Source organism: Vespa velutina, chromosome 2, assembly GCF_912470025.1.
Source record: "Vespa velutina chromosome 2, iVesVel2.1, whole genome shotgun sequence".
Classification (NCBI taxonomy): domain Eukaryota; kingdom Metazoa; phylum Arthropoda; class Insecta; order Hymenoptera; family Vespidae; genus Vespa; species Vespa velutina.
Window position 1 is genome coordinate 2688084 of NC_062189.1, and position 17136 is coordinate 2705219.

At 34.1% G+C, this 17136-nt stretch overlaps 3 protein-coding genes across 5 annotated transcripts in view; 2 read left to right on the forward strand and 1 right to left on the reverse strand.

The window, feature by feature from the left end:
* Positions 1-1002: 1002 nt before the first annotated feature.
* Positions 1003-5588, forward strand: LOC124946723 (putative uncharacterized protein DDB_G0271606). Its single transcript, XM_047487859.1, has 6 exons — positions 1003-1008; positions 2227-2441; positions 2563-2912; positions 2983-3474; positions 3536-4239; positions 4306-5588. The coding sequence occupies exons 1-6, from the start codon at positions 1003-1005 to the stop codon at positions 4660-4662; spliced, it is 2124 nt and encodes a 707-aa protein (XP_047343815.1). The 3' UTR covers positions 4663-5588.
* LOC124947014 (methionine aminopeptidase 1) lies at positions 4876-7141 on the reverse strand. Its single transcript, XM_047488575.1, has 6 exons — positions 6948-7141; positions 6623-6674; positions 6313-6548; positions 5951-6173; positions 5590-5865; positions 4876-5517 (listed from the first exon to the last, which is right to left on the reverse strand). The coding sequence occupies exons 1-6, from the start codon at positions 7056-7058 to the stop codon at positions 5285-5287; spliced, it is 1131 nt and encodes a 376-aa protein (XP_047344531.1). The 5' UTR covers positions 7059-7141; the 3' UTR covers positions 4876-5284.
* Positions 7142-12774: 5633 nt separating this feature from the next.
* Positions 12775-17136, forward strand: part of LOC124947013 (bone morphogenetic protein 1) — a 42527-nt gene continuing 38165 nt past the window's right edge. Inside the window, exons 1-2 of one of the 3 annotated variants that reach the window (XM_047488571.1) lie at positions 12775-13726; positions 13957-14689. In XM_047488571.1, coding sequence (XP_047344527.1) covers positions 14476-14689 — 214 coding nt within the window. In that variant the 5' untranslated portion in view covers positions 12775-13726; positions 13957-14475. The remainder of the gene's footprint in view (positions 13727-13956; positions 14690-17136) is intronic. The other 2 variants (XM_047488572.1, XM_047488573.1) reach the window with 2 other exon arrangements.

Here is a 17136-nt window from a genome sequence, read left to right on the forward strand (position 1 = left end):
GTTTGTCCCTTTAAATCATAGGTTACGATGATTTTCTTTTTTTTTCCTTTTTCGTTTTGTTTTGTCTTTTTTTTTTTTTTTTTTTTTTAATCATTTTTTTACTTACTTAACAATTTTACTTATTTCAACTCGTTAATCCTCGCGAACCTGACAGCTGACGAGAGAAATCATGTAAATCCTTCGCTTCGGTATGAAGGATTTTTTTTTTCTTTTTCTTTTTTTTCTTTTTTTTTTTTTTTTTTTACGTTTAATCTTCTACAATCCCGTTGCTTTTTAATCGTTTCATTTAAATTATATTATAGAAAATTTCTAATATAATTCATACTAATATAATTAAGTATAAGTTATATTTATAATATAAACGATAATACGAATACGAATATAATAATTAATTTTTCTGGCAAGAAAATGAAATGGAAATTTTAAAATATAGATTTTAAATAGGATTTAGATTATTTACGAATACGTAATTATTTTTATTAATCAATAAGTAACGTGTAGTAATATCAAATCATAAAAAGAAATATTGTTTAAGATATTTTCGATATTTCATTAAATAATCTAATCTCGTTTCTCATTACAATTTTAATTCATGTAATGTTTCAATTTTATTTACGATCAATTTGATAGTAACGAAAAGAATGTCAGGGAAATAAAGAATTTCTTTTCGCGATAAAACTCGCCGGTTAGTGCACTCAACGCATCGAAGTGAATGCGAGAGTAGGAGTAACAAGTAACCTTTTGGCATCCCCGATGATCAACGTACGTTGGTCGAGAGTATAAATGAAGGACAATGACCTAATTGCGTGCAGAAGGCACAGTGCTTCTTCGACGGCCAATAACCAAGGCCGCGAGAAAGATTTTTAAGAGCCGGTTTCCGGTTTTCCGTGTTCGAATCGCGAGAGAAAAGCCGGTTTTTATATTTCTGTGTGTCACATCATTATCGATCATTTACCTGCTGATCGATAGAATCGAGGATTCTATTTTTTTTTTTTCGAGATCATGAAGGTAAGTCCCCTTTTAACAGTAATTACACAAATTTACTTCCTTCTATAAGCTTTTGTTTTTTCTTTTTTTTTTTTGTTTTTTTTTTCTGTTTTTTTAATATCACTTGTAATAACGATTAATTAACGAGACAATTAAAAAAAAAAATTTTTTGTTCAAGATCCTCAACATTTTTTACCGGGACTTTTAATTGACACAATGTCTAAATTATTAACTCATACTAGTCGTATCATTTTTACAAATTGACGTCTACCATTTATCTCTAAATTAAATATAATCTAATAATTAATACTGCAATGATTGTTCGCGATTTCTATTTCAACTCTCGTTTGGATCTTTAAAATAAAGAATCGTGTCAAAAAGGTGTTTACGTTTTACGATGATTTCGATAAACGAAATATTGCAAATTTTTTTATAAATAAAATGAAATGACATGAAATGTTTATGATTATTAAATAATAAATAGCGAATAGGAGAAGTAAACTAACGATCGATCGAACGATATAATCGAACAATTCGAAGGAATTTTGATTATCAAAGTCATTATAAAGCAACAGGTGTGAAAATTTCTAATATGTTTACGAGCATTCAAACAGATTCTATAAATACATACATACATATGTATACATAAGCACACATACGATAATTTTCATGGTTCGCCGTATTTTCTTCACTACTCTCTCTCTCTCTCCCTCTCTCTTTCTTTCTCTTTCTCTCTTACCCCCCCGCTCCCGGCCTGCTTATCCTCGCTTTTCCTCGCACCGATGTGGGACAATGTCCCACTTCGATTCGTCGACTCACCACGAAGTTTCTGCTTCTTCTCTCTTCATCCACTAATACTTCATATACATAGACATACATATGTGTAATACAAATACATATGTGTTCGTACCTAAATACATAAATATAATATATCTAAACATATATATATATATATATATATATATATATATATATATATATATACACATAGATAAAGAGCACAGACATATATTATTTATATGTTGGCAAAAAGGAAATGAGAAGCACGTGCCGATATGAAGTACCGTAACGTTCACGGTATCATCCTAACAAACTTGGATTTCCGGTTATAAATGCTCGAATTCGTCTCACGTATCGCTTATATCCTAAATAAAATGAGTATAGGAGCCTAGAATGTCTGAAAACAAAATTTCGATTATCGAATGCACATTAACGACGTTAAGCTGTTAAATTTTTAAGGTGATCGGTTGGACATGTTGGCTCTTGGCCATGTGTATCTGTTTCTCCGAGGCAAGGAATAAATTAAGAAGACCGCCTCTAGCCCCTTTGCCTCATGCACCACCGATATTCAAGAAATCATGGCCTATTGGGCCTAGAATTTCAATGGGAAACACGATACACATTGGTGGAAATTTTCCTCATAAAAGAATATCTTATAAACCTCCAAATTATAGGTAAGAGAAAAAGGGAATGAAATACGAAGGACAAATGTTCTTTTTTATTCCCTTTTCAAACATTTAAGAAATAACCCAAGATATGAGCCTGGTACATCAGGCAAATCATTTTCGATCTCAGGATTAGACGACCTCCGACGTTCAATATTCTTCCTACTACTTGGAAAACTCAAATGCCAGTTCTCGGGATTTTGAACAATCATGCTGTACTTCCGCAACGTCCACCAGTCAAAGAATTTCATACGATGAATCAAGTTCCAGAATATAGTCCGGAATATAGACCTGAACCAATGATATTGCCACCGACTCATCGAGGTAACCTCGATGACGATAAGGGTCCTATTCATACGATACCTGCACCTAATCTGAGCCCAGCCGATAAGCCTTACAATTCTGATGCTAATTCTGGACAAAAGGCCATTACTCAGCATCAATATAGTAACGATCTCAATTATAATCTCAATCTACAAGGTGAATTTAAGAAAAAAAAATTGATTTAAATAATGAAAGAATGTTACTATATCTATTTGATTTTTTTTAGGTAATACATTGGCAAATGATTTTGGATTAGCGACTATTGGCACCAGCTTGGCACCTCAACGAACTGTAACTAGTCCAACGCCTATTCAACATCAATATGAAGTGACAGAGGACAATGATCTAGCTCAAAAGGAATATCATACAGTCCAACCAACATTTTTCACTCCGGAATTCGATGTAACCAGGTTGGCTACGGTAGTCAATCCCGAACTACAAACCAACGAAGTTTTCCTCAATCATCCACCCATAACCAACACGGGCCTAGCGAATATTCAATTCGGTCAAACCGACACACCAATGCAAACAAACTTGCGCAGTTCTCTTCACGTTGGCTTTCCTGGTACCGCCACTCAAGCAGCCAATACGATTGGCAATCAAATTCCTGATTTACACGTTGGACATCCGGCACCAGCTGGACCACCTTTATCCGCTACTCAACTTTACGAACTCTTGAACAGCTTTCCGAATAAACTTACGGAACAATATACGGCAGGTTCGTAAATTCAATCGATATATCAAGAAATAAAGAATAAAAGTCATATTTACGATTACAGGTCAACAGCCTCAGTTACAACAACATTTATTACAACAACAAATTGGCCAACTTCTCCAGCCCAATGGAGTTACGAGTTTCTCTCAACCACAGATGCATTCCTTTAACTACGATGAGCAAGACAATCAGCAGCAGCAGCAACAGCAGCAGCAACAACAGCAGCAGCAACAACAACAACAGCATCAACAATTACAACACGAACAACAACAGATATTATTAGATCAAAATTTCGCATCTGGTAGAGTCACTGCGGATTACAATTTGGAGGCAGAACCTTCGAATATACAACAGACTGATATACAGTCTGACGAGGAATTAAGCTATACTGCTGAAGTACCGATTGAACAAACAGAAAATAATATTGATTATGAGGAAACGAATAATCGGGCTGGACAATCCACGTATTTCAGCAAAGTTACCAATAACGGAGGATTATCGACACAATTTTACACATCTTTGCCTAATCGCGAAGCTGCAGAGAAATTAGCTGCATTAGCTGCTGCTGGAAATGTAAATAGTCAGTTAATTGGACATCTACGAAAGCAACAACTGGAGAGACAACAGCAGAGCGAAGTTATGCCGCCCAATCACAAGGACGAGAGTTATCAAGATACTCAAGAGCAACAAGAGCAACAACAACAACAACAATATGAATCACAGTATGAGCAGCAACAACAATATCAGCAACGTATTCATCATGAACAGGTATACATGTAATCAAATTATAAATATTAAAAAATAGATATTTAATAATAGTTTCAATGTTTACAGGCTGAAAATGAAAGACGTGATAAACAACGTTTTCTACAACAACAACAACAACAACAACAACAACAACAACAACAACAACAACAACAACAACAACAACAACAACAACAACATCGACGAAGGTTAAACCAACAAAATCTTAATCAAGAAAAACGACCCTTACGAATAATGGTACCTGATGACGAAGAATACGTGAACGATTCTGATTCACAGAACGAAGAGAAAATAGAGTATGAATACGAGATTGACGAAGGTGACACGAAGGATTCTCGAACTACCACCTCGTCGAACGAACGACTTTATGAACAAAATTCGAAATATGAATTTGGTACACGACTCAGATCTAAGACTGGAAAATGAAAATATTTATTAATATAATATTTGTATATGATGATTATTTATCGACAAATTTTAGGATATTGTTAACAGGTGATTTCCATGCTCGAAATGATTATGCGAAAGGAGCGATCGATTCCAATAGCTTTTGAATCATTCTTCAATAGATATCTTTCAAAAGCGATCGTACGAATCGTCTATTAATTTATTTGATATTTATTTATTGTATTTAGGCTATTTGTTAACTTATTTATTTTTATCTGCAAGGAAATAGAATATTTCCATTGTCCTACATAATTTTAATCTTTTATTTTGAACATCCCGCGCAATTGAAAGGTAAACATTATACTCGTATGTACATATTTATCAACTTGGTGAAATATTAGTATAATACAGGAGTCAGCAGTTTTTTCCCTTTTTAAAAATAAAAAGTAAGATTAAAGAAACGTTGTTGGACAAGGCCATTTCCATTGGCTTCTTTAGCCGGGTTAATCACTTTCATTTTAGAAAAAATTTTTTTTTCTATTAATAAAACAAACACAAAAAAAAAAAAAAAAAGAAAAAAGATCTTAATTTTAATCGATGAAAATAAAATACGCACATCCTGATGACGTCATGCAATTTGTCATTTTTACAACAAACTGTACTACGATTGATCCATGAACCATGGTTTACCATTGTTTGTCAGACGTTTTGTTAGAATATCACAACCCTTTTCTGTGACTAAAAGAGTATGTTCGAATTGTGCTGACCATTGTCCATCTGCTGTAACTGCTGTCCAATTATCAGGCCACATTTCATCTCTCCATGTACCTTGAGATATCATTGGCTCTATCGTGAAACAATGACCAGGCTTCATAACCCCTACTGCTTTATTTTCTAAAAGAAATCATATACATTAATTGTATCATAATATATTTATTGAATTTTAATATAATAAATATTACTTACTGGCATAATGTGGTACATTAGGTGCAGTATGGAAAAGACGATGTATACCATGTCCACAATAACTGCGTACTACACTGAAACCATGTGCCTGTGCATGTTTCTGTATAACATTACCAATGTCTCTGTATTTTTCTCCAGGACGTACAATCTCAATAGCTTTTGACAAACATTCGTACGTTACTTCCACTAACTTTTTTACTTCTGGCTTAACATTCCCAACTAGAAAAGTTTCATTCAAATCACCATGAAAACCATTATGATATACAGTGACATCAACTGAAAAGAAAAGAGTTTTTACAAGAGATAATTCATTAAAGCCAAATAAAATTATATTTATTAATGATCGTAATAATCATCCTACCATTACAAATATCTCCATCTTCCAATGGCCTTGTATCAGGTATACCATGGCAAATTACTTCATTAACCGATGTGCAACAACTTGCAGGAAATTGATAATAGTTTAATGGAGAAGGATAACAATCCCGTTCTATACAAGCCTCATGAACAGCCCTGTCAATTTCTGCTGTTGTAACACCCACGCCACATGTTTTTGCAGCCTCATCTAAGACTTCTCGACCGAGCTATGTGAATTATTCTAATTTTAAAACCCACTAATTGTTAGGTCTCATATATAAATTAAGAAGTAAATAATAATGTTCCCCTTTGTATTAAACCACTGACGATCAAAGATTATCTATAATGTTAGAATAAATATGTCACCTTGCATGCAATGCGCATTCCTTCAATCTCTTCATCGTTAAGGATTTTAATTTGGGCAGAACCTCTCACTGCTTGTTCGCTAATAGGAATTCCAGTTGGATGTTGAGCATAATCTGGACGGCCTATACATTCTGGTACTTCACGACGTGTCTCTCTTTTGAAAGGACGTAACTTTCCAGTGTAATGATAAGAAGGCCATGGATTGTACTCGGAACTTTTATTCACATTTTCTCCTTCTAATTATAGAAAACCATTCGTAACTATAACTGGATCATGGTAATATCAGAAAGAAATAGAACCGTAAACTCACTTGCAAGTTGGTGAATTAATTTATGTGAGTTCCAGTTATCTTTAAAGCATCCCTGTAAAAATCGATCAAAAAAGAAAAAAGAAAAAGAAAAAAAAAGGATTAAATCGTTGTATCATCATAGCAAAAGAAATTCATCGAATGTATCGAATGAATTATAATATTTTAAAAACATAATTATTCGAATTTAATTGATACTTTTTTTTTCTTTCTTTCTTTTTTTTTTTTTTTTTTTTCGTTATGATCATACTGATAGGATTGAATTACATACCAAAAGGAAATATACATTGGTACGACATAACCTATAATATACGTAATGTATTCTTACTTGACTACAAAAGTATGAACCCTGTATTCCAATTTTTAAACATGTCGGACATTGTAAGCTCGCCTCTGCTTTACATCCAGGTGCTTCGCATATTCCAGGAGCTACCGCCATTATCAAAAAGTAATTTCTTTTAAAGCAAATGTCGTGACTCCGTGAACGATTGTACGAACCGTGATGTAATAAGATATACCTCCTCTTTCGGCGGACCAATCATAGCGCAGACACGTGACGCGGGATCGTGGAAAATTCAAAATCATATCCTTGTTGCATCATTGCCAATAGATGATGTCCCATTTATTTACGTATAGTATATTGTTCCCTTTTGTTTTTTATTTTTCGTACTATACTCTTCGCTTCTTTTACATTTTTACGGTTTTTTTTTTTTTTTTAAGTTTCTCGTAACGCAATACATATGGATTGATATAAAATCGTCGTTCGAAGAAGATTAAATGAAAAGAATCGAACAAATCATTGATTCATTTGTGACCTTGAAGACAGGTAGGTTATAAGAAAATTAAAAAAAAAAAAAAAAAAAAGAACAAACAAATATGATTTCTATTTCGATACTACGAATTATAGTTTTTCGACGTTAAATCCATATTTAAGAAAACAAATGCATCAATATTAAAGTCGTTACATTTTAATTGTTAAATTAACTTTTCTTATCTTCGTAAAAAATTTATATCTAACTAAAAAATTTATATCCCACGTACTATTTGATAGAATAACGTTTCTCTTATATTAATAATTGAATTACAAAGCAAGAATTAGCTTTTTGTTTTCTCGAAAATTTAATCGAATTTAATACATTACGAGATACAATATCTCTGATATATCGCACAGTGCGTTAACATATATATATCTAACGGATTCTTGCATATTTTCTCGAAGCAACCCTTCGTTTATAGATTTCCCGAATGGAATATCGTTGTACCGCATATGTCTGTATATTAGAATGAAGGAGAATTATAAGGGGATATCTGTTGGCTTAGAGATACGTCTGAACTGCCATAAAAAAAAAAAAAGAAAAAAAAAATACATGCATATTCAACGATTCTTTGTATTCGAGAAGAGTGGTAAAAATGGCTTTAAGAAGAAGAACGAGAGAAAAAGAGAGAGAGAGAGAGAGAGAGAGAGAGCAAAAAAGGATGAAGTATATAAAAAAGGATAAAGATAGTCTTCTTTTTCGAGGCCAAAGTATTTTCTTTTAATTTACAATATTTTTTGATTTTCATTTAATTTCAATCTTTCTTTCTCCTTCCGTATTACTTCGCAGCAATTTTTGTTTTTTTTACTTCTTTTTTTCCATTAATTACTTGTAAGTATCCTATAATATTTTTAATAAACAAACTTAAAGAAAAAAAAGAAAAAAAAACAAAAACCATAAATAGGATATATAGGACATATCTTAAGTATTATTCCATCCGATGTTCGTCTTCTTTGAAATAATTTAAAAAAAAAAGATTATAATTTTTAATTTCGATTAAAAGTTCTTTCTTTCTTTCTTTCTTTCTTTTTTTTCTTTTCTTTTTCTTTTTTTCTTTTTATTTTTTTTTTATTTTTTTTTTCCTTTTAATTTTAACCTCCAATTAAATTAACAATTATTTCTCGTCATATTGGAAATAATTTTCTTTGAACATTTTGAAATATTGATATATATATATATATATATATATATATATATATATATATATATATATATATATATATATACATATTCCCTATGTATAGTTATTATAAAAGGACAGATATTATCGACATTTCGTTTATTTGCTGTAAAGTTCGATTACAAACGAGATCAACGTTCTGAACATAGTACGTACTATCAAAGAGCACGGTTAGCGTTTGATCGTACTCATCATATTAATTAACGTAGTCAAACGTTTTAAAGCGAAGCATTTATCATCCCCTTCCGATCGTTTTAAAGGTCTTCCCTCTCTCCGTCAATGAATGGAAACTGTGTACTCCATCCGTGTCCTTGACTTTTTTACGTTCTCATCGAAAAAGAAAGAAAGAGAAAAAAAAACAATTTTTAAATTGCTACTCGGAAATTTATCGAGTTCACATAGTCTTATAAAACAAGCCGTTGCTTTATGAGAAACTTAGTAATTCAATTTTATATATATATGTATATATATATATATATATATATATATATATATATATATATATATATTCCCATGAAAATTATTCTACAATATCTCAAAAGAACGATATAAGAAATATTTCAATTAAACCATGTTTATGTATTACGACTGTAACAAGTATTCCGTGAAGGGAATTGAAGATTTTCGAAATGAAACATAATTTGTATGATATATATATATATACAAAGAGAGAGAGAGAGAGAGAGAGAGAGAGATGAATACATTTATTTATACATGCTAGTGTTAATATTAAGATATTATAAGCTTGATATATAAATTAATTTTGTATTAGAAATTACTAATTATTCATTATTTAAGATTCTATCACGAGAGTCGGAGTAATAGAAGTAATGGAAGTGATGAGAGTAATGGGATCTAAGATATTAGGATAATTGGTTTTAAGAGATTGTGTTTTGTCTATGTATACAATTATATAGTTTATCTATTCTTACGATTATAATATAATAATGATATGGTATGGGTGATCGAGTGTAATTTAATAATCGATTAATTAATTAACGAAGAAAAAAAAAAAAAAAGAAAAAACAGTATAAAGATCGTAGAAATTCTTTCATGTCTTCGTCGAAGTTATTCTTTCGTAAGAGATTTCGTTTCAACGATTATTTCGAAAAATTCTCGTCGTACGGAACTGCGAAGTTTCGAAACAAAACTTCTACGAGCCAACTGGCTTCATTATATGCAGAGGAAAGAGTGCCTGTTAACGCTGATTAATTACTAGTTGGTGGCTCTCTTAGAGCTTCGTGCATGTTCGTTTTTCTGCTTTCTCTGTCTGTCTCTGTCTTTCTCTCTCTCTCTCTCTCTCTCTCTCTCTCTCTCTTTCTCTCTTTATTTTCCTTCTCCTTTTTCTTTTTTTACCGTAATATTTCTCTCTTTTTCTCGTTTCAATCTCTCAGCTTTTTTTTCTTTCTCTTCATCCCCCTTCTAAAGAATTTTCTTTATTTAGCTTACCTTGGATTTAATTTCGCGATCTAAGCCAACGAACATATTGGATATGAAAAATTTGAAACACCAACAAAATGCTATTGAAAATATGTAACAGGGATTATATATATATACATATATATATATATATATATATATATATATATATATATATATATATATATATATGAATTGTGAAGTTTAATAGATCAATAACTATTTTGATAATAGATTTGACAAAAAGTAACAACGAAAATTTCTACGTTTGATCAAAATTCAACGTTTAAATTTTTTTCAATAAACTTTTAGTATCATTATATATATATATATATACATTTTATATAGACACATACACACACACACACACACATATATATATATATATATATATATTGTAGTGTTATTGTAGTATATAGTCGACGCATTTCATTCATTTCCATTGCTCGGCTATGATCGAGCAACAAATTGAGAAAATACACGCACGAAGGGAAGGAGGAGGAACGAATAATCGCGGTAAATTTTGCGATCGATCGATTTCATTTCCATTCGAAACGGCCGCTAGCTGCGGTGATGTTGCTGTTGGTTGTTGCTCGAATATAAGAATTTATCGTTTGTGCAGTGTGCTCCACTTGCAAACCCAGCGATCCAGCCAACTAGGTAGCTTGCTAGCTTGCTGCCTACCTATCTACCTACCTACCTACCTACCTACCTACCTACCTTGCATATTTCCACGCGCATGAAATATTAACGACGCGAGTACGATTTCACTGAGGTTCCTTTAATTTAGCCCACGAATATCGTACGATTCGTATCGATCCAATCGAAAAGCTTTCGAGAATCAACTAAAGTGATTTTAAAAGAAAAAGAGAAAGAATATATAAAAGTTATTAGATTGCGTTAATAACTAATTCATTATTTGTTGATAGACCAAATAAACAATGATATAATTATATAAATATAATAAATAATATGTAATATAGAAAAATGATATAACGTAACATATAATATTTATTGGATATCAAATATTACAAATCTCTTTCTCTCTCTTTCTTTTTTTTTTTATTTTTTTTTTTTATTTTTTTATAATATATAAATCTATATATTATTATTGCATGAATATTGTTTATTTGCATGAGAAAATATTACAAATTTGCGACTGTCTCGAAAAAATCCAATTGTGATGAAAAAATGTTTACCTTAATCGAAAAAAATCATTCTTTATTAAAGAACGAAAGTGAATGTAGAGATCATTTATATCTTACTTTTAGAAACTAAATTAATTACAATCGAAAATAATGTTTTTCTCTTTTAATAAAATCTTACATACGTATATCAATCGGTTTCAATCTATCTTTTTCTTTATCGAATTTTAAATTCAATCTACGTAAAAGATCTCAACTGAAACAATTACGTTTATAACAACTTTTGTATCATAGAAAATCCCATTGGAAAGGAGATTTCATATTTAAGATGAATTCTCAACGAGATCAGATATTATTTTAACGTCGATACAAGATATGATAAAGTTTAGAATAGTCTCGTTGAAGCATTGACATAAAAAGAGAGAAATCGAGCGACCAAGAGAGATAGATAGATAGATAAATAGATAGATAAATAGAGAGGAAGAGAAATAGAGAGAGAGAGAGAGAGAGAGAGAGAGAGACATACCAGCAACAACAATAGTCGAAACAATGGTCGTTCGAGCGGTTTGTTTGTAAGCGACATTAGGGTATATCAGGGAAGGTTGCCAGAAGGTAGAGGAAGGGGAGAAGAGAGCTTGTGCTTTCGGATGTGACACGTTAAAAGAGAATTCGGTATTTCCCTCCTATCGTCAGAGATTATTCTTGCGGAGGGTTTCCGGGCAGCGTCGACATGCACTTACCCTTCGACAGACAGACTGACAGGGTTCCTAAAGGGTGATCCCATGACAGTAATCCGATACTTGACCGATACACGTTCTCGCGTGGGACACGGAACACGTGTTTCTGTGAGCGAAGGGCCAAACTAACAACAAGCCGTTGTCTCTTGTCGAATATTTATCGGTTTTGTTTGTGTGCGTCGCTCGTTGAAAGGCAAAAGGAGAGTGGTGGCGTAGGAGAGGGGGGAGGGGTGGGGGAGGAGGAGGGGAAAGACCGTTGTAAGAGGAGGGCTGCTACATTTAGACGAAAGAAGGAACGAACGAAGCGTTCGAATTATCGAGTCGAACGACACGAGTTGGCCCGTGGTCGGGCCCTTTCACCCTTCTCAGATCAAAGCCAGATACGAGCCGAGTTGTTACGTAAAAGGATATTGCTGAGTTACTGAATTAGGTATTCTCTCTCTTTCTCTCTCTCTCTCTCTCCGTTTCTCTCTTTCTCTTTCTTATTACTTTTCCCTTTTCGTTTTAGGGCATATGGTAGTACGGTTTTCTTCTAAACAACATTCTTACTTTTTTTCTCGGGGCAATATCGTGAGAAATTTTATTTTTAAATCGATTACATTTTAAATTACAACCTCTCTTTACAAAGGCATAAAAACAATCATAGGCAATATCATCGTTGTTTACTCGAGACAATGTCATATGAAATATTATGTCTAAAATGAATAACGTTTGAGATAAGGATAAATTCAATTTTATCATATCCCCTTCTCTCTCTCTCTCTCTCTCTCTCTCTCTCTCTCTCTCTCTCTCTCTCTCCTTCCTTCCATCTCTGTTTACTTTGAATTCAACGGAAGGAATAAAAACGATAAACGACGCGTTCCGTGAGACTCAGGAATTTCATCGTAGGAAAGATTAAATCAATTTATGAAGTATATAAGAAAGAGAGAAATGAAAAGAGCATGCGATGGTCTACTTACTCTGACTAGCGTCTTCCCGCCATGAGGATTCTTCGAGGCTCGGCTGTGCTACTCGCACGGAAGCTCGGTCAGTGTCTCGGCCACCCTCGTGCCGTGCAGTTAGCGAGGGAGGAGACGATCGTCGCTGGCATCCCCTCTGGTTCTCTACCTATCCCTTCCTCCTCCTCATCCTCCTTCTCTTCCTCCTCCTCCTCCTCCTCCTCCTCTTTTTCTTCTTCCTACCTCCTCTACCGTCTCTTTCCTATCCCTCCTCTCTCTTTTACTCACTCACACTCTCGCTCACTCGCTCACTCTCTATCTCTATTTCTCTCTCTATCTATCTCTCTTTCTCTCTCTCTCTCTCTCTCTCTCTCTCTCTCTCTCTGTCTTTCTCTCTGACTCTCTGTCTCACTCGACTTAATGCCAGTACGAGCGCGCGCTTTCGAACGACGCGTTTCACAGGCAGCAGCCGCGAGGGACGATCAGTCTGTTCTCCACGTTCTCCACGCAAGGACGATCCGCCGGCGATTGATTATATTCGGTCAGTTTTGAACGAACAACATCGACAACATTATTCTCTCGTTGTCTCAAGTCTCTCGCGCTTAATCGAACTTTGACCGACGAACGGGCCCGACCTACGAGATTTCTCGCGTGACTTATCGTTCACTCTGTCATTCTTTCCTTCTCATTTTATTTTTATTATTCCTTTTTCCTCTTTCTTTTCTTTTTTTCTTTTATCCTTTTTCTTTTTCTCTTTCTCTCTCTCTCTCTCTCTCTCTCTCTCTCTCTCTCTCTCTATGATTTGATTTTGTTCCACTAAAAGTGATATTGCGAGTCCGATAGATAAAAAAAAGGAAGAAAGTAGTATAAGTGGTAGGTTCTTGTTTTTTTTTCCTTTTACCATACATTTCTTCGCAGAACAATTCGTGTTTCTATTCTTCTTTTTCTCCTTTTTTTTGTTTTTGGTTTTTTTTTTTTGTTTTGTTTTTTCTTCATTAATTCCTTAATAAGAAATACGAAGAATCTTGTTTAACGTCGACGCGATAAAATTCGCGCGTAATTTGAATGATATAAGAGAATTATACAATTTTCTTTTTTTAAAGATCGATAAAAAAGATATTATTTTTGATGAAAAATGTATCGATATTTGATTTTCCATTGGTGGATCTGAAAACAATCGGGGAAAATTAGTTTAACGGAAACGTGGCCGATGGTTTTGAATTCGACCACTTTTCCCGCCACTGCCAAGAGAAAGAGAGACAGAGAGAAAGAGAGAGTGAGAGAGAGGGAGAGAAAAGATAAGCGAAAGATTGGAACGTGGTTGAACCGTCAATGTGAACAGAAAGAATCGAGGAAATATATAATAAAAGAAAAATAGAAAATAAAGGAAGCGTTATTATAAGACAAAGAAGGAAGAAAGAAAGTGTAAGAAAGAGAGTGAGAGAGAGAGAGAAAGAGAGAGAGAGAGAGAGAGAGAGAGAGGAAGAGAAGGATAAAAAAAGAACGAGAAGAAAACAACGGCAAATGAATTTATTCGAACGGTAGTACGATCGGTCTGTGATGACCGAATCGTCGATCGAATTCCTCGTTTTCGTCTCGTTATTTCGATCGATCAACACGAGATGAGACTACCGATGGAGATCATCCTGTCGATCTTATGCCTAACGGCAGTATGCCTCGTCGACAGTCGGGCTGTCGATAAGGATTCATACGAATTCGAGGAAACGAAACACCATCGACATCATCGTCATAAGAGATTCACCATCGACGAGCTTACAAACACGAGATTTTCTCATGCGATTACCGGTGACCTGGACATCGATGTCTGCAAGGCAGGTAAGCACTCTCATTGCTCTTTTTCTTCTTCTTCTTCTTCTTCTTCTTCTTCTTTTACTTCTACTTCTACTTCTTCTCTTTTTCCCCTCCTTCTAGTACTCCTTTCCTTTTGTGGAGAACCCGATTTTCCGTCTCTCTAACTCCAACGAAATCACATGAAAATTCTGATTTCTTTCGAATTCATTCGATCGAAAGGTAAAAGCGATTATCCTGCATCATTTCTTCCTTCCCAACTTACCTTCTCCCTTCTCTCTTTCGCTTTTTCTTTCTTGATTTTTTTTTCCTCTCTTTATATCTTCTTTTTGTACCACCTGTCTCACTCTCTCTCTCTCTCTCTCTCTCTCTCTGTCTGTCTGTCTGTCTCTTTCTTCTTCTTCTCTTATTCTTTCATATTATATAAAAGCAAGAAACGATCGAAAAATCAGATGCAATTGTCCAACGGAGTTAAAGCTTTATACTAACAAGGTACGAGAAAGATAGGAAGGGAACAAAGGGACAGGTAAATTGGCCAATCAAGGACTGAGAGTCGGTCGGAAAGAAGCACTGACCATTACGGAACGAGTTCTCCCACTCCTCTCTCTTTCTCTCTCTCTCTCTCTCTCTCTCTCTCTCTCTGTCTTTCTTTTTCTCTTTTTCTTCGATAATCTCACTCTCGCCGTTTCTTCTTCCTTTCGTAAGGAAGGATACTCTCTTTCTTTCTATCTTTTTCTTTGCTTCTCAAAAGCCTCGAAGGATCGTTCCAACCGAGACGATTTCGACATTAAGGATTACGAGAAAAAGATGCAAGAAAAAGGGGAGGAATAAGTAGGGAGAGACTTGGATGAACGAACCTTTCATCCACCTCGAGTAATTATCGTCAACGCGTCTCTTTCGTATTCTTTTTCGTCCTTCGGTATTTTCCGTCTGAAGTATTGGCAGGGAATCGTAAGAGGGGCGAAAGAGAAAAAAAGAAAAAAGAAAAAAGAAATAGCTGCAATTGCTTCGATTGGTTGATTCGAATCGACATGCGATCCATGTGATACTTTCGTATACTTTTCAATTTTATCTCTGTCCTTCAAGATATTTCATCCAATTGGACAGCCAGTTTAAAAGCATAAGAGATATATATTAAAACGAATAAAAATTTACTTTATAAACATGAATTACGATCTATCTATTTTAATCCATCTTTATTTATATTTATATTCGTATATTTTAAGACATTTACTTTGTGAAAAAGAAAATCTAAAGATTTTACTAGGAAAACTAGGACAAAGTATAACCATGAGAAACGAGGAAACGAAAACAACGAGACCTTTGTGATAAACGTATCGATACTTTGAAAACTTTGGAAATACACGAATTCTACTTACGTAGATACCTATTTCTCTATCCCTTTCTATCCCTAAAACAGACCAAGGAAGTTTCCGATTTGCGATTATATTAAAATCGCTCTCTCGAAACTCTCCGTTTGCTAGTCAAGAAATCGTTTTCTACGGTGACTCGAAATGGGAGGGTAAAGGAATTCCCTTCGGTTAACCGAAAGTGTTGAGAGAGAGAGAGAGAGAGAGAGAGAGAGAGAGAGAGAGAAAGAGAGAGAGAGAGAGAGAGAGAGAGAGAAAGTGAGAGACAAGTGCAACTAACACAACTATACCAAATCGTTTAGGGCCGAACGATGGGCCCGTGCTGGGCCATCATTTGCTAATTTGCTTCGAAATACGGGCTTGCAAAAGCGAATTTAGTCACTCTCTCACTCACTCTCTCTCTCTCTCTCTCTCTCTTTAACCAACCATTTCTGTTTTCCTCCGCTTCTCCAACTCGAATGCAAGTTTCAGCAATTTAGATCGAGATCAAAAGCCATCGAATAACGTCTCGGTACTGATGTACACCCACCGACGAACCTGACTCGGTCAACTGCTTTTATGCATTTACGTTCATTTTTATTCCTCTTGTAACTTTTTGTTTTTTTCTGTCTCTCTCTCTCTCTCTCTCTTAATTCTATCTCATTATTGTTAATAGTTTTCCTATAGTTTAATTTTTTTTAAGGGATAGATAAAATAACGACGATCATTTTACAGTTTAAGTAAATTATTACGTTTTCTGATGGGAATGTGGTAATAATAAAAAAAGAAATGAATTATAAAAAAAGAAAAAAGGGAACAATCAGTAGGATTTCATAAAGATTTATTATTAGTCGTAGTCATTAATCTTTTTCATCAAGAATATCCATCTCTCTCTCTTTCTCTCTCTCTCTCTCTCTCTCTTTTGGTAGTTACTTTCGTCTGGTTCGTTCATATCCTACGACTTACACTTACCCCTTCGTACGTATACATATGCGTATACGTATATCCTTTTATCCACGAGGACTTCCATTCTTTTGTAACTAATGATCGTTTGGAATACTTGGCGGAGTGTGTAACACGTAGATACTCGAGGGAAACGCGTTTCCTTTCCAGAGGATTACAATG